This window comes from Caretta caretta, chromosome 25 (assembly GCF_965140235.1).
Source record: "Caretta caretta isolate rCarCar2 chromosome 25, rCarCar1.hap1, whole genome shotgun sequence".
In the NCBI taxonomy this organism is placed as follows: Eukaryota; Metazoa; Chordata; order Testudines; family Cheloniidae; genus Caretta; species Caretta caretta.
Window position 1 is genome coordinate 14,344,620 of NC_134230.1, and position 21,680 is coordinate 14,366,299.

The 21,680-nt window shown below is 57.1% G+C and overlaps 2 protein-coding genes across 4 annotated transcripts in view; one reads left to right on the forward strand and one right to left on the reverse strand.

The window, feature by feature from the left end:
- HCN2 (hyperpolarization activated cyclic nucleotide gated potassium and sodium channel 2) overlaps positions 1-5,668 on the forward strand; it is a 44,560-nt gene extending 38,892 nt beyond the window's left edge. Inside the window, exon 8 of the mRNA XM_048830996.2 lies at positions 408-5,668. Within this exon, the coding sequence (XP_048686953.2) occupies positions 408-1,312 (905 nt within the window). The 3' untranslated portion in view covers positions 1,313-5,668. The remainder of the gene's footprint in view (positions 1-407) is intronic.
- Positions 5,669-15,930: 10,262 nt separating this feature from the next.
- POLRMT (RNA polymerase mitochondrial) overlaps positions 15,931-21,680 on the reverse strand; it is a 37,523-nt gene continuing 31,773 nt past the window's right edge. For 2 of the 3 annotated variants that reach the window (XM_048830722.2, XM_048830721.2), the window contains exons 16-21: positions 21,507-21,559; positions 20,773-20,871; positions 20,122-20,194; positions 19,500-19,591; positions 18,802-18,875; positions 15,931-17,321 (exon numbers count right to left, since the gene is read on the reverse strand). In XM_048830722.2, the coding sequence (XP_048686679.2) occupies positions 17,272-17,321; positions 18,802-18,875; positions 19,500-19,591; positions 20,122-20,194; positions 20,773-20,871; positions 21,507-21,559 (441 nt within the window). In that variant the 3' untranslated portion in view covers positions 15,931-17,271. Of the gene's footprint in view, positions 17,322-18,801; positions 18,876-19,499; positions 19,592-20,121; positions 20,195-20,772; positions 20,872-21,506; positions 21,560-21,680 lie in introns of those variants that run through there. The other variant, XM_048830726.2, reaches the window with a different exon arrangement.

A 21,680-nucleotide genomic window follows, 5' to 3' on the forward strand; every position in this document is an offset into this window, starting at 1 on the left:
GCGGTGAAGCAGCCGCACCCTCCCCGCTCCTCCCTTTTTGTCATCGGCCGAACGATTCACAGCAAATTCACGACCAGTTTGGGGTCGACCCGAACGGCACTTTTCATCGAATAAACTGTCTGAAAAATATCGTGCCACATAGGGTGCCAGGACTGCGGCGTCTGCCGTGGCTGGGGAGCCGTTAACGTTACCCAGCTACAGCCATCAAACCCGTCGCGGGGCGGAGAAGGTCCGGACACAGGGAGGCACATGGCTGCCCTGTGACGCTGGCTGTGGCAATGCGAGCGACGCATGGAGAGGGGTCAGGGCGGGATAAAGGGCCGGGCTGCGGGGACCGCGCGCAGGAGGACAACGATGGGGATGTGACTAACCCCCCCCGCCCCTTTTTCCCCTTCCCCACCCCGCAGGGAAGAAGAACTCCATCCTGCTGCACAAGGTCCAGCACGACCTGAACTCCGGGGTCTTCAACAACCAGGAGAACGAGATCATCCAGGAGATCGTCAAGTACGACCGGGAGATGGTGCAGCAGGCAGAGCTGCAGCACCACACGGCCGTCTACGCGCCCGCCCAGCCCCAGGTGACCTCGGCCATTGCCTCCCTGCAGCAGGCTGTCGCCATGAGCTTCTGCCCCCAGATGGCCAGCCCCCTGGTGAGCTCCGTGGCCCTCGGTTCGCCCAGGATGATGCGGCGCCTGCAGTTTGCCCAGGGCGTCCCCGGCCCCTTCTCCATCTCCCCGGTGCTGCTCCAGCAGCAGAAGCTGTCGCCGCAGCAGCAGCCGCCCCCCCGGCCCCCCTCCACCGGCCCCTTCGCCTCGGTGGTGTCCAGCCCTCCGACCCAAAGCCCCCGGGCCAGCCGGACGTTCCCGTACGCCGCCCCGGGTCAGTCGGGCTCCCAGCTCTCCCTGACTCAGCAGACGGCTCCTGGCTCTCCCCAGCGGCTGGCCGTCCACAAAAGCACGCAGGCCCTGCACACGAGCAGCCTGAGCGAGGAGTCGAGGCCGTTGTCAGCCTCGCAGCCCTCCCTGCCTCACGGGGTCTCGCAGACCATGACCCAGAGCCCTCCGCCCTCGGCCCACGAGTCCAGCACCTCCGTGGCCGGGGTCCAGGCTTCGGCCTCCCCTGGCTCGGGCCCCCAGGCCGGGCTCAGAGGGGCGGTGCCGCCCCGCGTGGCCCTATCCCACCAGATGTCCACGGGCTCTGTCTACGCGGGGGCAGCCGGCAGCCAGCAGGACTCGAGCGGCGCCCGGAAGGATTCGGTGGTCAGTGCCCCCGACTCGGACCCGGCCAAATCCAGGCTCTCTTCCAACTTGTGACCTTTGCTCCAGGCCCGCTCATCCCGGGTAGCAGGGTAACGGTGGGGCTGCCAAGCAGCTGCAATCTCCACCCTGTCTCCACGCTCCCGCCTGCTTGTTTCCAACTGGCGAAGGCCCCGCCCTGGCTCACTCCCTAGGGGAGTGGAAATCAAAGGGTTAATGAGCGTGGGGGTCGCCACCCCCTGACTCGAAACCTGCAGCCGGGGCCTCTGATCCAGCGGGGGCCTGCCCCCCCTTCTGTACAGAGCACAGCAGCCGGGCATCGCTACCACACGCTGTGCCCGGAGAGGCGTGGGCGGAGGCCCCCTGCCCTTCCCTGGGCCGGGGGAGATCCCATCGAGCCTCCCACACGCCCCGATGAATAGTCTATGACCAAAGTCCAGACCCATTGCTCGCTGCCACTGCCCGTGTGAAGAGCATCGTCCATCCGAATCCACTGACTGCACCATAGAAGCCATAACTAGTTAATCTCTTGATTATGAAATCTGTATATTATATATATATATATATATACACACACACACCCCGGGGCCTGGCAGGATAGGGAGGAGTAGCCGGAGGGGGCTGTGCCCTGCCAGGCCCCGCCAAGTTCCCCACCCAGTGTGTTCTGCCTCCTGGCACCGGCCTGTGTCCAACGTGAGCCTGAGCCCGTCCCTTGTGCCACACGCAGGGATGCCGGGGCGTGGGGGGGGGGGAGGATTTGGAAGGGGACGGGCACCGTGGCCGTGTGGTTCTGTCTGCAAAGGCCCGTGAGGACAGGCGCGTCCTGGGGCTGCCACTTCCTCTGCCCTTGCTGGACTAGCCCTTGGGGCTGGACGCCTCTGCCTCGCCACCCCCCCACACCTCATCCTATCGTCCCTGCCTCATGCCCTGGCCCCTCTCTGCTCCCTCCACGGCGCCTCGCCTCATCCCCACCCCTTTGGCGTCAGAGGCAGGGAGGAGGGGATCTCCTTCCCCAGGGACTAGTGCAAACCCTAGCCCCACTCCCAGCCTGGGTCTTCCCCCTGCCCGCCCCCAGGGTCCAATCAGGCTCCCTCATGCCTTTGCTTACACCTCCCTCGCTCTGTTCCAAGGAGCGGCTTCCAGCCTCTGCTGCCTGGCCCGGGGGCCTAGGAAGGGGCCACCTGGCCAGGAGGCCCCAGGTCACATCTCGCTCGCTGAATGTTTTCTATGTTTTTAATAGAAAAATCAATGTCAAGCTGCTCAACACCCGCCCCTTTTCCCCTTCTTCTCCCATCCTCCCCCCACATAGTTTAAAGGGCAGAGCGAGGGACTGGGTGGTCTAGTCCCTGGCTCTGGACCGACTCGCTGTGTGGCTTTGGGCAAGTCGCCTCACCTCTCTGTGCCTCGGTTTTCTCCATCTGTAAAATGGGGATAATAATACTTACCTACGTGACCGCACGAGGGGTTGGGAACTAAAGTGCTTTGCAAGCCTTGCAACAGAGATGGGCAAAGTATTATTATCCATTAGCATCCCTGCGCTCTGCTGGCCCGTCTCCTCACCTTCCCAGGGCACGGCTGCCTGGCACCTGCATCCCAGCTGGCTCCTGCAGACAACAGGACGCACACTGAGAACAGTTGAAGGCCTGGAGCCAGCCCACTTGGGCACTGATTAACACCCCCTTTCCCATGGGAGGGTCCTAGGGCAAACTTGCTCTGATCTCTCTATATCGGTGGGCCCCACGTGCCCCCTCTGTGATTCTGGCACTGCAGTGGCGGGAGAGTCGTGTGCTCAGCCCCTTGCAGGATCTGCATCTGGATCCCTTCCCTGCTGTCCCTGCAGTACGATCAATTCACATACCAGCCTCTACGAGAGGCTGCTCCGTGACACTGAAGGTAAGTGAGACCTGGGCATGAGAGGGTCGGGGATGCTAAGAGGAGAGGGTTGGCTTTGGGAACTCCTGGCAGAGCAGAGAGGGCAGGCAGGCTCCAGGAGGTGGCTGGGCACCCTCTCCGTGGGTGGCTGCCCCCTCTTGACATTGGCACTTTGCAACCTGGGCGGCTGTTTGTTTTTCAAGTGCAATATTGAAACGGAAAGCGCCGGGCCCGGTGAGCATCGTCCATTCCCTCCTGCCACCCTCATCACGGCAATAATTGTGCCAGGCCACAGGACACAAATCCTACTCGGCCCCTAGCCTGGCCCCTGGCCTGCAGGCTGCTGGGGCTGTGTGTGGGGTGCAGGGCATTCAGGGCAAAGCCTCTTTCACCGGCAGCTCCTGCTTTGTCCTACAAAAGCAAATTCCCGAGCGAGCTTCTGTCGTGCTGGGGGGAGCAAAATGCCCGTTAGCTTAATAAGAAAGGAAATGAGGGGTGGGGGAATTGGGGCTAGGGCTTGGTTAATGATGAATCCAGAGTGGGTTGGCAGTGGGCCCCCACTTCCCATCAGCCCCTCGATCTGGGGGCTACACCAGCCAAGGGGACAGCATTAGAGGCAGGGTCAAAAGACCCCCCCTTTCCCTCCACAGCCAAACACCCAACTTGGGAGAGCTTGGGTCTGAATTTAGCAGCTTGGGCCCATCTCTGTAGCTGAAGTGCAGGGCGTGTATGGTTGGGCGGGTTACCACATCTTGGCAGGACCAGATGCAATTCAGCATGGGCTCCTGCCCCTACCCTTCCAGCTGCCTCACAGTGTTTAGCACCACCCAGGGTCTGTGGTGTCTGCATGTGTCTCTTGCCATTGGGCATGCTGTGTGCGTCTTTCGTCCCGTGTGCGTCTGCATGTGTGGGGAGGCGCCGCATGGTCCACATCTGGAAGGTAGGGGTTGTTGCGGGGGAGCAGAATCTGGTTGAGGGCTTGGGCGGGGGGAGGAGGAAGGAGGAATTAGCTCTGGGCATGTGTGTGTGCGGGGGGGTGTCTCTCCCTCCCTCCATGTACAGGGCTGGAATTCAGCTGCCACAGCTGTTAGGGGGAAGATCTCATGCTCACTGATTTCCCACCCTAGGAGGCATCAGGACTGCTGCTTTCCAGGCCCCCCTGCCCCCATTTCTCAAGGCTGGCCTCCCTAGGGGAGACAGAACTAACTCAAGGTGCCACTCAGAGAGGTGTGTGATAAATCAGCCTATATCTGACTCCCACCAGAGCAGGCACCAGGCCTTGCCCCACCCGCTCCCCTGCTACGAGGGACCCTAAACGTGTTCTGCCCCCCTGGTGTTGTTCTAAACTGCACCGCTGAGGTAGGGGCCAGACTGCCAAAGCCAGCTCAGCCTAGGGGAGAAGGGGCTCATACCACCCCATCTCTTGTGTTACCTGGATTCCTCCCAGGTAAGACGCCGTGGGGAGGGGAGATGCAGAAGGTAAAGCAAACGATGCCTGGTGCAGCTGCACTTGGACTTACTGCCGGGTTGCCTGGACTTACTTACAGCACAGCCCCTCCCCTCCTTAGAGCCAGAGACCGGGAAGAGCTGGGGTATCCATCCTTCTGCATTTTGTGAAGGCTCCCTACAGTACATGTTCCCTGGAATCTCAGACTCCGGTTGGTTCACCTGAGCTGAAGCAGGTGATAATTTTTCTCCCCTTAAAGGGGATCTGAAGAGCACAGTCCCCAGGAGGTTTCTTAATGTCCGGTGCAAAGTGCTGGGATTGACTTGGGCGTTGGAGGAAGAGCATCTGTTTTTCTAGGCCAGCAGGAGTTGAGCTTTTAGGAAGGGGACGATCCTTTTAGTGTTTTTCTCGCCTTTGATTTGAGTTTGTTGCCAAGGTGCGTTAGTGCTTTGTGTATGAATTCTTTTATGCCTGGTTCTCTTAGGACTACGCCGGGGCAGGTGGCACTGATGGCTAATGGTGATGGGAGTGATTAAACACAATATCCATTTTTAGGCATTTTTAAAAGCAAAAGCTGGGGCAGCAGACTCCAGCCCGCGGGGGCTGTGACCTCCTGGAAGAGGCTTGTCGGAAAGCAAGCCCTGTCCCGGCACTGATGAGTTGGGGGACAGGGCCAGCACAACCCCTTGTCCTGGTGAGTAGAATTTGTGTCACGCCTGGCCGGCGCTGAGGCGTTTAATCCTCGACGTCTGATCCACAGCGGCCAAGGCGAGGAGCGGACAAACGGTCAACGTGTTTCTTATTATCGATACTACTTACTAATATCCTTATTACGCTAACGTGCAGCCGGTACCTTTTCGAAGGCAGAGGCAGGTGAGCTGTGTGTGCTAAAGCCTGTATTCCTAGCATCCTTGCGCCTTTCATGTTGAATGTATAACCGATAACGGAACTCGTGGTGCCAAAAGCCAATCAAAGCGCCCTGTAGCTATGGAGACGGCTGGATTGTGTCACTGGCACCTGTTTCCGTCGGAGAATCCACTTTTTTTTCATCCAGACCATCCTGTGCAATAAACATGACAGCCCTGGCAGAGCTACGCAGGAGTCCGTCCTCTTTTCGCTGCTGCCTGTCGCATTCCCATTGGCCTTCTCCTCGCCTCGTCTCCACTCCAGCCGGCTGCCCCTGCTTCTGTCTATCCCCTACCCCCTTTTCAACCCCGCTCCTCACCCCAGGCTTGCTGCAACAGTTCCAAGTGCATTGCAGAGAAATCAAGGCCCTCTCTCCCAGCCTGGCAGGGTGCTCACAGTGGCTCCTCTCCCACTGGGGTGCTGGCTCTGGAGAGGAGCAACCCCAGCTGCAGCCTTTCCCAGGAGGAGGTGCTGTAGGGAGCAGGGAAGGGGCATGCCTAGCTACTCCAGTCCTGGCCTCTCTCAGCCACGGGCACGGTAGGGTACGCTGTCAGAAGCGGGGGACAGCTGGGACCGCCCTGCTGCATTTCTCTCCAGCTCTGTTGCCAGGTGGAGACATTAAGATTGAAACAGCCTCATTTTGAGGATTTTTGTATCTAAAGAAAGCCGCAGGCCGGATCGCGCTGCTCTTTGCGCCGAGCTGCCCAGCCCACTGCAATGGCGTTATGTGTTTTAGTCCCCACTGGTCCAAGACCATCTTTATCCTCCACCTGCACAGGGTGGCACTATTCCCCCCCCCCCCCACACACACATTCTCTCTCTGTCTCCCCACCCCCCCGTGGCTAGTCTCACCCCCTCCTATAGACCTAAGGGTCCTAGATGCCAAGGCCAGATGTGATGCCTCATCTGACCTCCCAGGCCAGAAACTCTTCCCTAAGTCTTGCCTCAGGTCCTATGAGCTGGGCACCAACTTCCAGGGTGCAGGAACTATTTGTATGGCGGGAGGGGCTGAGAGCCATTGAACCAAACTGCAAACCCTGAGGGCAGACATTTCAAACCCACACCCCTCGGTCCAGCACCTTGGAACATTCCAGCCTGGCGTTTGGTGTGCTCCCCGCGGGGTAACGCCACTGCGCGCTAAGGCAGCATCCAGCCGGCGTGGGGATTCATGGCATCGCCAGCACAAAGGAAAGTTGAGCCTTAACTCCTGGGCCTGCAGCTTCACGGCCAAATGCACCCATCTCCACTGGGGATCCCGTCCCGTCCCCCCCGCCCCCACCCCTTTAGAAAAGCTGAGGGACTAGTCCGACTCTCCTCCCATCTTTTTCAATTTGGTTCTTCCAGCAGGACAAGAAAAACAATGCACCAGCTGTAATCTCTGGCCTGAGGAAGTGAAGGGTGATTAACATGGCTCTTGTTCCTAATGGCTTCTCAGGCTTATTAACACCCATTTGCTTTGGTGGGCCCTTTATCCAATTCCCCCCTCATCTCTGCTCACCCAAGCTTTTAGCAGGCTGCCTTATCTGGCGCGTGTTATCTCAGCCAAGGAAGGTCATTAATATCCAGTCCTGTCCAGGCCCTTGCACACTGTGACACTCGGCTCTCCCCCCTCCTCTCAGCCCTCAGGATCCATGCAATTCTGTGTTCTAATATCCCCCGCCCTGGTTCCCACCCTCAGCTGAGTCCAGCCGGCTGCAGGAGCAGCATCAGCCCGTCGCTAATGTGCGCAGAACTTGTCCACAGCAGCCTCCATGTAGCTCAGCTGCAAGGTCGGTCCAAGGACAGCGCCGAATGCTAACACCGCTCCTGCAGCATGGGCTCTGCCAGGGGCACGCGGCCAGGGAGGCCACAGTGCTGTGGAACAAGCCCCCCCCCCCATTCTTCACCCCCCAACGCACACACACTGAATGCTGGGAAATGGGACCCCGGCTTCAGAAGCAGCTCAGGCCTTGGGTTGATCACCTGAAAGGCCATCCACACCCTGGCTGCTGCGTCACCATCCTCCCGGGCTGCAGAAGAGCCACTATCTCACAGCTTCTCGCCCCCCACAGGGAAGACGACCAGGCTGTGCCATGCTGGGGTGGCCCCAGCCAAGGTTGTCTCACTATAGCCCCTAGCCCACCTGTTTTCCCATGGTTAATGACAGTTCACAAGCTTTTTATTCCCATGTTGCAGATGGAGAAACTGAGGCTGCAAGACTCATAGAAATGGAGGAGTGGAAGGCACCTCGCTAGGTCTTCTAGTCCAGTCCCCTGCACCAAGGCAGGACTAAGAAGGGGACATGTCTTGTTTGAGGTCTCTAAATTAGGACACGGAGCTGGGACTAGAAAACCAGCTCCCATTACCCCCCACCTCCGGTGCTGGGAAGGGAACGCAGCGGTCCAGAGTCCCAAGTCGCCTCTCTACTCTAACTACTAGACCCCATTCTCCACCCAGTGTCAGGAACAGAACCCAGGAATCCTGACTCCCACTTCCTGCTAGACCACACCCCTGGTCCCCCAAACATGGGGGGGGGTGTGCCATATAGCATCCAAGGCCAGACGGGACCATTGTGCTCATCTAGTCTGACCTCCTGCATAGCCCAGGCCAGAGGCCAGCCCACCCACAATGCCTAGAGCGGAGCTTTTAGAAAACCAGCCAATCTTGAGCTGAAAAGTAGCAGAGATGCCGAATCCGTCCCACCCCACAGTCCAGTGGGTTAATTACTCTCACCCTTGAACATTTATTTCCAGTCTTGGTCCCGCCCCAGGCCTCACACATTTCCCGCCTCAGGAGGGGACGCTGCAGTGCCAAGGCCTCCCCACGCAAACACCCAGATAAGATGGCAAAGGCTGGGGGGGACGGGGTAGCACCAACGGTGCAGGCAGCGGGAAGGCAGTTTATTATTTGTAGTGCAATAGCACAGATGTGCCCCTGGCCTGGACTAGGATCGCGCTAGGTGCTGTACAAACCCGTCCATTCTGTGCAAAGGGGAGTGAGGGGCTCCTGCTGAGCAACATGGTGTTCTGTAGCCCATAGGAAGAGGTGAAAAGGTCGGCACCCAGACCCACACAAAGCCCTTACTCGGGTCGCAGTCACTCTGCTCATGCCAGGTGAACACTGCATGAGAGAGATGGTCCCTTCTGGCCCTGGAAAGGATTCAGCTCACATCTGCTCTGTGACCCCCAGGACCGCCTGAGCCCACAACAGTCTCTTGGAAGAGATGACCAGAAATTGCCCGTGAACTTACTGAGTGAGTAACAAAAAACCGCCTCACCACCCACCCTCGAGGCTCTCTCAGATTCATAGCCAGGCTAGGCCTGTTACCGTGGTCAGTACCTGCTGCTAATCTCCCACCTGTAAGGTACAGCCCAACCACAAGCCATGCTGGAATGCAGCTGATCCACCTGGCCTGGACTCTACCTTAAAAAAAACAAACACACCCCACGGATGCGTGATCAGCTCTGAGACCCTCACCTTTGCACTTGGTGATGCAATTATGTATTTAGGTGCCCAACTCCCATGGACATAAATGGGGGTTAGAGAACCTTTGAGGATCTAGGCCCATCTCTGTAAGGTGTCACAGTGAGATGCTTTTCAGCCAACGCGTTTGAGCTGGGAATTTCCAAAGCCCCTCCGGATCTGCATCCCAGCCCCTAAATAGCTAGTGAGAGCAGGGGTATCACTTCAGAGGAAAGGAACCATCGCACCGGCAGCAGGGCCTGACAGCTGACACAGTCTGGGGATTTGGAAAAAAAAACAAACAAAAAACCATTGCTAGCGAGCGCTAACGAGCAGGTGCGCCACTGTGACTGACTAGGCTAGAGCAGGCGAGCCATTAGAATAAGAACAGCCAGACTAATGCATCCTGGAATGTAGTTTGTTCAGATATTTGGCAAGCACAGGTTCCTTTCAATTATTCATGACGCTTCACCGCATCCCGAGCAAACAACCTGTCTCCTGTGCAGCGGATCGGGCACTGGGAACTGTCTCAGCACTGGGGAGGCCCTGGCCACTTCGAGCTGAGACCTGACAAATTCAGTCTCTCCGCAAGAGCAATGGAGGCCTATGGCTTAGTCTCAGTTACCCTGTCTCTGAACAGGAGCTGGGGGACGTTTAGATGTCTTAATAAGCCACCTTGGTGCTCCCCATCTTCTGGAGCTGGGCAGGTCCTAGTGTAAACCAGAGCAGCCTGGGGGCTGCTGCAATTTGTAATCTGCTGCCTAAGTTCCCCCGGGAAGCGGAGAATAACCACAGTCCACAGCCTCTGCCCCCAACACACCTGCTACACCAGAGACTGGGAGTAGGGCAAGGTTGTGGCTCTGCACCTGTTCTGGGTCAGCTAGGGATGCCCTTGGGGCATGGGATCCTCTCAGGGGGTCATTTCCACTCACTTTAAGGGCCCTTGATGCTACCAGAGCACTACAAAAGGGGCTGTAATGGAGAACACACGCTCCCGAGCACCCTGTCTGCTGTTCAGCCTGTGTGTGAATTAGGGGGTGCAGGGATTAGGTTCTACTCTGCCTCCCAAAGGGCAGTGGGGAGGGAAGAGAAAAGATTCGTTGGTACCTGGCACTGAGAGGCTATTGCAAGGGGTGGGGAGTCGCTCCCAGTGCACTAGCATGGCAGGGAAAGCATGACTCAGTAGCACTGCGGCGCTGAGCCTGGGTGGGTAGGTGGACCGGTGTGACTCACAGGTACCAGCTCAGCTCAGAAGAGATTTCAATGGGGGCGTTTTCCTTTCAAGAGGCAGTTCCAGCCAGAAAAGTGACAAATATGAAACCATGTCACCCTCTTACTCCACATCCTCACCTCCTATCCAGCTGGCTTTACTGATACACCCATCCCCCTTCCTCCCACTAGCCGCGCAGAGCTCTCACAGCTCAGAGCTACATCGTGGCTGCAGATCTTAGAAGCAGAACATGACTGGGCCACCTCCCGATTGTCTGATCCCAGTTGGAGTTTGCAACTAGAACAATCAGCTTTGAAATGAAGCTGCCAGCTAGAGAGGCAAGATGGCGGCGTGGTTAAGGCACTGAGCCAGCATTCAAAGGATCCAGGGTCAATGCCCACACTCTAGTACTGACTCCTTGGGCAAGTCACTGGGTTGCTCTGTGCCTCAGTTTCTCCACCTGTAAAAGGGAGACAGTGATACTGACCCGTGTGGCAAGGGAACACTGGGGGCGCCACAGGGTAATTAACAACAAACTAGAGTCCTACTCATCACTACACCCAAAACTTTTCTCCCTTCAGCACCCCACAACTGGGGGACGGGAACAGAAGTAAGACTGAGTTTCACTCGTTGCTTTCCTTCCCACTGCAGCAGAATCTTGCTCAGCTCATCAGCTGCCTCCCTCAAGGAGTGTGAACTGTGACTGAACAAGAGCACGCGACAGGGAGGTTTCATTTCCCTTCCTGTGACAAAACACACTACAAAACACTTGCCGGGAGACGCAGAAGCATTGTAAATAATTAAAACATCACTTCATTTGTCAGATACAGGAACAACGGGCATTTCAGGAAGGCGTCGGCCTTGCTTGTGCAGTCTCATCAACTCACAGGTTCAGTCATTTACACCAGATCCCCCCCACCCAGGGGCTGCTGCAGAGAAAGGAGGCGCAAGAGAGCCAGTCATATGCCCAGCAGGGTGATACGTGGAGGTTGGACGGGCACCGCCCTTGCCAAACACAGAGCTTGCTCCAAGAGGCCTTTGTTCCCACTGCTTACCGAGGTGCTGATCCGGCCGCTAGCATCACAGGGGTGCGCTGTGCAATCAGCTATGGGTTTTAGCCTCGCAATCCCCCCTGGGAAGAAGAGAGGTGTTTATGGGCAGGGCCCTACCAAATTCACAGCCATGAAACACACGTCATGGACTGTGAAATCTGGTCTTTTGGGTGCTTTTACCCTCTACTATACAGAATTCACAGCATTTCTCAAACTGGGGGTCCTGACCCAAAAGGGAGTTGTGGGGGGGTCACAAGGTTATTTTAGGGGGGCTGCAATATTGCCACCCTTACTTCTGTACTGCCTTCAGAGCTGGTGTCAGGGTTCCCTCCCCAATCTGAGCTCTAGGGTACAGATGTGGGGACTCACATGAAAGACCCCTAACGCTTATTTCTACCAGCTTAGGTTAAAAAATTCCCCAAGGCACAAATTCTTCCTTCTCCTTGGAACGGTATCGCTGCCACCACCAAGTGAGTTAGACAAAGATTTAGGAAAAGGACCACTTGGAGTTCCTGTTTCCCCAAAATATCCCCCCAAGTCCCTTCACCCCCTTTCCTGGGGAGGCTTGAGAGTAAACAAGGTGAGCACAGACCAGACCCTTGGGTTTTTCGAACATTAAAAACCCCAATCAGATTCTTAAAAACAGAACTTTTATTATAAAGTAAAAGAAACACCTCTGTAAAATCAGGATAGAAGACAATTTTACAGGGTAATAAGATTTAAAACAGAGGATTCCACTCTAGGCAAAACTTTAAAGTTACAAAAAACAGGAATAAATCTTCCTCTTAGCACAGGAAAAATTCACAAGCTAAAACAAAAGATACTCTAACGCATTTCCTTGCTATTACTTACTATTTCTGTAATTTTATATGTATCATTCAGTAGGAGCTGGATTACTTGCTTGGTCTCTCTCTTTGTCTCCGGAGAGAACACAGAAGAAGCACAAAGCAAAAACCTTCCCCCACAGATTTGAAAGTATCCTCTCTCCTTATTGGTCCTTTTGGTCAGGTGCCAACCAGGTTATCTGAGCTTCTTAACCCTTTATAGGCAAGGAAGGGATTTTATGCTACCTTAGCTGTATGCTTATGACAGCTGGGCAGCTGGAGAGTGGCAGCTGCTGGCTGGGAGCCCAGCTCTGAAGGCAGCGCCGCCATCAGCAGCAGCGCAGAAGTAAGGGAAGCAGTACCGCAACCCCCCTACAATAACCTTGTGACCCCCCCCGCAACTTCTTTTTGGGTCAGGACCCTACAATCACAACACCTTGAAATTTCAGATTTCAATAGCTGAACTCATGAAATGTATGATTTTTTAAAATCCTATGGCCGGAAATTGACCACAATGGCCTGTGAATTTGGTAGGGCCCTCTGGGAGCCGGAGGCAAGGGGGAGATGAAGTGACTCTCCACTGCAGCTGAAGACTAAGGGGCTGTTTCATTGCAGGGTTCATGTCCAGGGGATGGGGCTGGAGCCCAAGCGGTAGGACCCCAGGTGGTACGAGGGTCCCAAGCCCAGAAGTCTACACCGCCATGAAACAGCCCGAGCCGGAGCCCTGCGAGCTAGTGAACTGGCTCGCACCAATGGGACAAGCCTTCATGGCAATAGCAGGTGGGACCTTTCCCTTGGCCAACTCCCACCTCTCCACTGGTGATGTTGCTGCGTGTTTGCTATTTCACCCTCTATGGCCCTGTCCATTCCCCGCACAGCCCCCAGCACGCTCAAGCTGGGGATTCTTAGGAAAAGGGCATAAAACCCAGGCCCTGGCCCCCCATGGCCCTGTCTGCCCCAATCACTGTCACGCCCTGACCAAACCCCAGCTTGACTAACCAGGGTCTGCAGCCCTAGACACCTCCCTGCTGTGCCTTCAATCAGAGGAGCGAGTCTTCCCTCAAGGCCTCACGCTGCCGTATCCCACCCCAGCATGGGCTGCAATTTACTAGTAACTGAGTCCTTCTTACAGGGAGAGTCTGTGGAGCATTTTTGAGCCTCCAAGATGGATACAATTAAACCCAAGGAGGCACCATCCCTACAAAGCTTTCAACTTCCCCTCCCCAGCCTGTACAATTCACAGACACATGATAAGGGCTGCTGGACATGGAATCAGAGCCGATGGCTTCAAGGAAAAACCCCTTCACGATGGGTTCCTGGCAGGAGATCCCGGGCCCTTGGCTTGGCTTGGCTTGGCTTTGGGATCAGCCCTGGAAAAGGCCCATTTCCAAGGTGCAAAGAGCCATAAGGCTGCTAAGCTAGGAGGGAGAGCGTGAGAAAGTCTTTGCCACCCCCAAAGCACACGCTCCCCTTGCCCCATACAGCTTCCTGCCTACGGGCCTGATCCAAAGCAGACCAGTGTCAGTTGGAAACTTTCCAATGACTTCCAAGGGCTTTGGTGCCTAAGCCCCTGGTCGCTCTTGACTGGGGTTGTCTAGTCCTCGCTGCTGAGGCTGCTAACCAAGCTAGGTGGTGCGATGTAGATCCTTGCAGCCTAAAGAGCCCATCAGCTAACTGCAATCCAGAGCATCAAAGCTGCATCCCACAGCAGCCACAACTGCCCCCAGCCAGGTTCAAGCGACTGGCTGAGAAGCGATACCCTCTGCATCCCGCTACCATGGCCCTAGGGCAGAGGAGGGAGGGATCTGTGCCAGCCGTGAAGGTGCCCAAGCAGGGCTGAGGGCGGCAAAGGGCTTGCGTCACTCAGCTGGGGAGGGCGGTCAGGCAGATGCAGAAATACCCTTGGGAGAGGAGATGCGCTCAGTCACACTCCCTTCGGAGGAGGCAGGGGGGATTCGGGAGCTGGTCCCCCACCATATCTTTAACCTTTCTCCATAGAGCGGAAGGGGAGAAGCCCAGAACTACCCTCCAGCCGGCCTCTCCTACCTCCTCCATGCTGGCATCTGGGCTTTCCCTTCATTTCCTCATGCATCCCCCTCCACCCCCAAGATTCATTCTGATTGCATTCAGCACAGTCATCAGCGGATCCCATTTCAGTGCAGCCTGCTGAGATGCCCTAGCAGCATCTGCAGTCCTCACCCCCCTTCCCAAACTCAAACACGCCAGCAAAAGAACAAATGAAACAACAGCCCTCCGTCACTCAGATCTCCACACGCTCGGCTGGAACACATGCCTGGTTACTTGCACAGCTGAGGAGCAGACTGTGTTTCTCCAGCACTCAGCTTCTCATCTGTAAGCACCAAGCTGGCAACCTGCTTCCCAACCCCCCCCGCCCCCGGGCAAGGGCAAGGAGTGGCCACATCCTACAGCTCGGTTTCTAACCAGCCTCTCCTAACCAGTTTCTGACTGTTAGAAGAGGCTGGTCATGATGGGAGGGGTTTACACGCTGATTATGAGAGAGGAACTGTCCTCTGGATCAGACCAGGAACCCATCTAGCCAATAATGGCCAATATTAGTTGATTCAGAGGGAGATGCAAGAAAACTTTAGTAGCCAGTTACGGAATAATCTGCCCCCAGGGAACATTTCCTCCTGACCCCCACCGTTAGAGGTAGGCTTAAGTCCTGAAGCATGAGTACTTACATCCCCTTCCAGAACGCTCACTATTGTCTCTGCGCATAGTCTTGTTCTCTCAAGGTCTGATCCGTTTTTCAAATCCCAAGGAGCAGGACCTGTCCCGCATTAACCCACCTAGAAGCCTAGGCAGAATCTAAGGCCCATTGGAAGTGGAGCCGCTGGCGTTATTAGCCACTGGTGCAAATCTCTTAATTAGCGCAAAACCACACACTTGCAAAGAAGGACTTGAAGGGTGTTAAATGGCAGATGGCTTATGTCTTTTGGAGGCAAAGGAAAAAACAAAGTATCTCCAGGTCGATTAAGAACAAGCCAAACCATGGTCTGTGCCATCATTGTCTGTCACTGAGCTGCCTGCACCAGAACAGAGGTGACAAGGGCAGGGTGCACCTGGAAAAGGGACGTGTGAAGAGTGGGGCCACATCAAATGTCACTGACCAACTCTCAGTTCATCAGTGTCCTGGCAGAGGGACTGCACTGAACTCAACCTCCACGGGATGGGGACAGTGAGGGGACTGGGTGGGAGACCGCCAAGGAAATGCCGGGTGCCGTGGGAAGTGGCGCTTTCCCCTCTGGTTTGTGCTGAACGGACGCCCCAAACTGTCGGCAGATACTGTGCTGCTGGAGGTAACAGGCCTCAATCTCAGTGAGCCTAAAGCCACTCAGGCTGCAGGTGTAATGACACTTTAAGGCCCCCTGCTGTTGCTGGTGTGGGGGAGGGGGAAGAGGCTTTGGTGTAACTGAGAATCAGGCCCAAAGCCCAGATTCACATCTAGCCCAGGTACCATCCATCACAGCAGAGAGCAGTCTCGGCTGGGTTCCTTACATCCTGCTGAGTAAGTCACTGCTCTAATTTCAAGAGGCTTCGGGTCCTGGCCTTGTGCGGTGCTGCCAGCACGGTGCAGCTTCTGCACGCGCACTGCTTGGTAAAGGCAGCCCCTACGCGTACACATCTGTGCAGCAGATCGTACACACCTCCACACAATGAGATCCACAGCGTGGCCCAGCGATTGGGTAGCGGACTGGGAGTCTGGAGCCCTGGGTTCTATATTCTTGACACTGACCTCCCTTCTCTGTGCCTCAGTTTCCCCTGCCACCCTTTCTCTCTTCGATTGCAGGGGACGCGCTCTCACTGTGCAGCCCTGGGCCCAACCGGCCCTGATCTCAGCTGGGGCCTCCGGACACCACCGGAATACAATCACACTTGCAAACAAAGCAGCCCCGATAGGAGAAGTTTCAAAGGGCTTTAATGTACAGTGCTTCACATGCAGCTCGTTACACACCGGCCCCACCAGAGACTGGGCAGCCGAACCTTCGATATCCCTGAAAATGAGACACTGCTGGAAAGCACGCCGAGTGAAAGGAGTCCACGTACCGGGGAGAGAGGGTGAATCAGTACGGGAGGCTCCTCTGGATTACAGTCGTGACTGGCTGCCCCCAGTGCAGAATAACCATTCCCCTGGGGAACCAGGTGAGGTGCAGCACCCCAGGAGCCGTCTCCCCCACCCCCCAAACTCCGCTAGGGGAAAGGAACGGAAACGGAGTGACGGGCTGAGTGCTGCACCCTGGCCAACCCCAGCAAAGTCCTACGCAGCTGCAGAGACCAGGGACTGGCAGGTTCTTGTTCCCCAGGGAAGTGGCTATTCCCTAAAGGCAGCTTATTGGCCAAGAACCCTAAAGCACTCTGGGGCCTTTGGTTTAAGCTGCTGCTGTTCCTGGAGGAGTTCTCTAGCTCGCTCCCCCAGGCATGCTCGGCTAGCCCACAAAGGCACCATTATAGCTACGAGTCCAGTGAAGAGAGGTGTCTCACTGGGATCCTAGACCTGCAGCCCCCTTCACTCCACAGACCGACAGCACTCCGGCCTGGCATGGGTGACCCAGACGGTGTCCAAAGCCAGGCCTGGAGGGATCCATCTGCAGGATGCCCTCCTCCCCAGACGCATCGCGTAGTGAGCGGGGGCGAGCGAAGGGGGAAGAGAGGCCAGGTCAATTGGCCTAGAGCACCTGAGTTACCAGCAGCAAACAGGGGCCCCTTGCCGAGGCCCAGCTGTGTGAGAGGCTGAGGTCACAGGGAATGCCAGTCCACAATCAGCCCCTTGCCTTCCACCTTAGTTTGGAGCCAGAAGCTCCCGGTGAGCGAAGCAATCTCATCTTTGGGTCAGCGATTCCCAGTCACGAGAGAAAATAGCAGCCAGTGATCTCCAGATCAAGGTCCCTCGGCACAGAGGGAGGAGCGGGTGAGCTGGGCTGGCAAGAGCCATACGAAGGCAGCGCCACGCCCCTCCTGGCACAAGGGAAAGCAGAGATCCTGCCTCCTAGTGGCAGCCCCATGCTCCTGCTCTCCAGGCAGGGTCCGTTTCCAAAGAGGAGACACCGATCCATCCCCTGGGGGATACCTCGCTGGGCCAGCTGTCTGCTGTGCCCCTAGGACGAGGTGCTGGACACAGTGTCTCCCCTTGTTCTCTTATGGGGTGCTGTGAGCCAGGCCCCACCCTGGACTCGGCTGGCTGGCACCTCTGATCCAATTAGCCGGTGTTCGATAGACAGTCCAGGGCCTTGCCCACGTCCGTTTCAGCTGAAGAAATATGTAGATTCCTTCACCTTCTGCAGGTCAAAGTCACCTGGAGGGGAAGAAGGAGCAGGGGGAAGGTCAGAGCGGGGGCTGCACAGGTTGGAGACCGGGGGCATCTCTTAGCATTCTAGGGGAAAGGATTCAACTATGTGCTCTAGCTCAACCACAAGATATGGGCTGGATGCAGGAATCGCTGGGTGAGCTTCTCTGGCTTGTGTTATGCAGGCCCTCAGATTAGACGATCCCACTGGCCCTTGCAGCCTTAAATTCTAAGTCTCAATACATCCCATCCCCCCTCACTCCGGAAGATCCCCCTCACTCCAGGGAGGGGAGAGCAGCTCAGAGCAGCAATCAGACCGACTCTCCCTGACCCCACCTGGGGCAGAGAGCACGCCAGGGGCCCACACTGCTCACAGGACCCCTCCTGCTGCCCGACCCATTGCACGTGGATGCGTTCCCTGTGGCAGAGAGTTAGCGGGGGGGTAGAAGCTAGGACGTCCACCCCAGGACATCAGTTATCCCCCATCCTAGGCTGTGGTGGGTGCAATGCTGCTCTGTGAAAGGGCTCAGTACTAGGGCAGGGATGCTTCTAGCTCTGTGTGCACCAGGCCTCGCAGAAGAACCAGCCAGGGACAGAGAGTGGGTCAGGACAAGGGCTGTTTGCTTGGTGACCTCCGATTATCTCTGCTAGCTAGTTAGGTTCTGCTCTCCAGTTGGCTTGGGCTGGCATGGCAAGTTGGATGCCAGGGAGGGAGCCAAAGGCAGCTTGCTCTAGGGGGGGTTACGTCCTACCAGATCGCCAGCGCTAACAGCCCCAGCAAGACACTGCCGAGCTCGGGGTTCTCCCGTCTGGCCCATCCAGAGGGCAGCCAGCCGTGTGGCCACTCTAACCTCGGGACAGGGACCAGGAGGAGATTCTGCTGGGGTGGGCGGGGCTGGCAGCCAGGCACAGGGAAGACAGTGACGCTCACCCAGGCTTCCTGGCAGCGTGAGACGGATCCCTAGGGACCAAGCTAGATCCCCAGTAGGATCCAGCAGGCTAAGGTGAGTCTACACTACCACTGCAGCCCTGCCACTGTTCTACAGACACTTGCTACAGTGACAGAAAGGGTGGCCCCACCCCGAGAGGCTAGTTGACAGAAGAATTCTTCTACTGACCTAGCTGTGTCTACACCGGGGCTTAGCTCAGCTTGACTACATCTCTCCAGCACCGCAGCTAGGTCAACCTACATTTTAGGTGTATAGACCAAGCCTCTATCTCTCACCCACCGAGCACAGCGCCGTGCCCTGTCTCGCAGGTTCCTCCTGCCCATTGCGGGATGAACTGAAAAAGACACTGGTCATCAGAAACATGGCTACTGCTGGGAAAGGGTTATGGGGCTGGCTCATTCCAATCACTCGCGTCAGAGGGCTCACGCTTGGGAGCCACCCCGGAAACCAACTCCAGAGGCAAGCGTTAGTCCAGTGCCCAGCATTCGCGGGTGGCCTGGAAGCACTGCCGTAATAACCACGACGGATAATAACAATACCTGTCTCGGGGACCTTGGACAGCAGCTGCACCAGCCTCTTGTGTTCGAGGGACTTCTTGTCCCTCCACTCACCCCTGGGTCAAAAAAAGCCACGACACAAAGGGGTGTTAAATAGGAACGTGAGCCCTTTCTGCTCCCAGCCTGAATCACACACACATCTCTGTGCAGCTTGTGGGCACATGGCTCTGAGCCAAGGGGATGGTGACAGGTCCCCGGTGTCAAAGGAACCATCAGATCAGCTTCAAGATAAGAGTCTCCCTATGTGGCCACTTGGGCAGCTAAGCATCTTCCTGTTATCTCAGTATCGCTCTCTGGTGCCTAGCTGCCCGCATCTGACCAGAGTATCTGAGTGCCTGCCAACCTCGACGGACTTTCGGCACACAAAGCCCCTCTGACGCAGGGCAGTGATCTCACCCTCCTTTGCAGATGGGGAGCTGAGGCCCAGAGAGACTTGCCCAGGGTCACATGGGGAATCTGTGGCGGAGCAGGGGACTGAACCCAGGTCTCCTGAGCCATAGCCTAGCTCACTAACCACTGGGCCATCTTTGTACTAGAGCAGCCCAGACGCAGCCAGAGGAAGGATACCGTGGATAGGCTCCAAGCCAGAGGCTGTGGGGCTGCATAACTTACACAGCGCAGTGAACAAAGGAAGTTCCCCTGAAGGAGCCCCAGAGAGGGTGGGTGAGCTGGGTACTTACAGGGAGTCAGTGCAATATTTCTGCAGCATGAACCTGGAGAGATCCTGCAGGATGGGCTGGCTGTGCAACTCCACAAACTGCTCTCGACACACCTGGCAGAGCACGGAAGTCACAAGTTAGTGGAATACAACAGCCCTCTCACCCCAAGACAAATTCCATTTAACCTGTTCGCACGGGGGGTGCGTCTGCAGAGCACGGAGCGCAGCGGGTTGAGGATGAGGGGTGTCAGCAGAGCTGTAGGGGGAGGGGAATGGAGGGAAGCCCACGACTAACACACCAGGAAGGGCCGTGCATTACGAGCGAGGGTCAATGGCAGAGCTACGTGCATGGGGAGCCCAGGGCTGGGACAGCAGGGGGCTGTGGGCTGAGGGGCATCAGCAGACACATGAACAGCAGGTGCCATCTTGGCACTCTGTAATTTGCAGGGCGCATCGCCTTGGTTACCCACAGCCAATCAGACTACAGGGTGGGGGAGGGAAAGGAGACCCACGTCATTGGGGTGGGGTGGGGGGTGGAGACGTGAGCCAGGGCCAGGGGCTGGACAGCATCTGCCGAGCCCCCTCGAAGAGGACACGCTGGGTCAGTGCAAGAGGCTCTGCTCACGGGGGGGGCTGGTCTCTACCTGGTTCATGACATCCACAGTCAGCGCGTGGGTCCAGTAGCAGTCGTGGACCGAGACGAATGTCAGGCCCCATCTGAAAGGCAGCAGAGCAGCCAGATCAGGTGCCGCCCGCAGAGACCCTCCCTCTTCTCTGATGTCAGCCCAGGCCCCTGCCTCGGGCAGCCAAACCCTCCTGCTGGCACAGCACCGGGGCCTGCGTGAGCTGAACTGGGGGCTGCCATCCCTTGTGGCACTGCCTAGTGCCCTGCGTACGGTACCTCCCTGATCCCAGACCCAGGCGGGGAGGGCTGGCAGTTGTAGGAGCAGGGCTGGACCCTGGCAGGGGCAGCTGAACCCTGCGGATTCGCCTCCACCAATGCTAGAGTAGCCCCAAAGATGACCCGAGACGGAACCCCAACCGCCCAGATCACATCCCCCACGCGTCCCGCTCAGCTGATTGCTTTAACAACAGCTGAGATCTTGGCTCTGAAATACTCTTCCCTGCTGCCCGTAGTGCTGTGCCCCAGACGAGGGCCCGATTCCCCAGGTCTCAGTAAGAGGCCCCTTGTTTACTCCGCGGTCTGTCCCCTCCCACCCGCCCCCCAAGTTTGGGGCGCGAGGGCAGAGTCGCACAGGGCTAGCAGTGGCGGCCCTGCCCCTGGGGCTCCCTACCGGTGGCAATGCAGGGCCGTCAGCATCATGTGCGTGGAGTCCAGCGAGTGGATGAAGTTGGGTGGGAAGGCGTTTTTCTGCTTCACCGTGTCCGGTTTCCTACAGTGGAGCATGGAACAGTCAGACATCCCGGCTGCCCGCCACGGCCAGGGGAGGGGAAAAGCGGGGAGGCAGAGCACCCAGGACCTGCTGTCAGGGTAAAGCCAACCAGGGCTGCACTATCGGAAGGAACTGGATCCAGTGGGCTGAGCACGGATGGGGATGGAGCCTGGGCTGCATTCCCTGGGATGATGGGAGCTCTAGGGGCTGCCCCCCACACTGGTCCATGGACACAAAGGAGCAGGTAGGAGATGTTTCCCTCTCCTGGAAACCCATGCCGGGTGCTACGGCCCTGCACCAGCAGCGCTGTCCACAGACGCTGCTGGATTCCCTCCAGACCTTCCTCCCCTGTCACCCCATACTCCTGCTGAGCATTGCACTGGGCAGCACGACGTAAGGAAAGCAGGAGTGTGCGAATACCAGCAGCAGCCCTGATCAGTGTCTCTCTCTCCTACTGGGGACTCATCTGCCAAGCTCTGCTGATGGGGGGGGGGGGGGGGTGTTGTCTCCAAACCGCCTGGAGGCAAGGGCTCCCCCAGCTCCAGGCTGCACCGTGGGGAGTGGGGAGGAAATCACTCAGGCTGATGGGAAAGGAATGTAGAGTCTGCTCCGAGCACTTGCAGTCCGGTACTTACTGGTTGGCGTCAAAGCGCACGTTCAGACTCAGGGTTTGCATGGTGCTGTTCAGCTAGAGAGAGACAGAGACCGGACTCAGCTGCAGAGAGACACAATCACCCATTCCCAGGGAGTCCCAGGCACGCCACTTTTGGAGAGCAGATCATGCCAGCAACAGGCCCCCAGCATGCGCC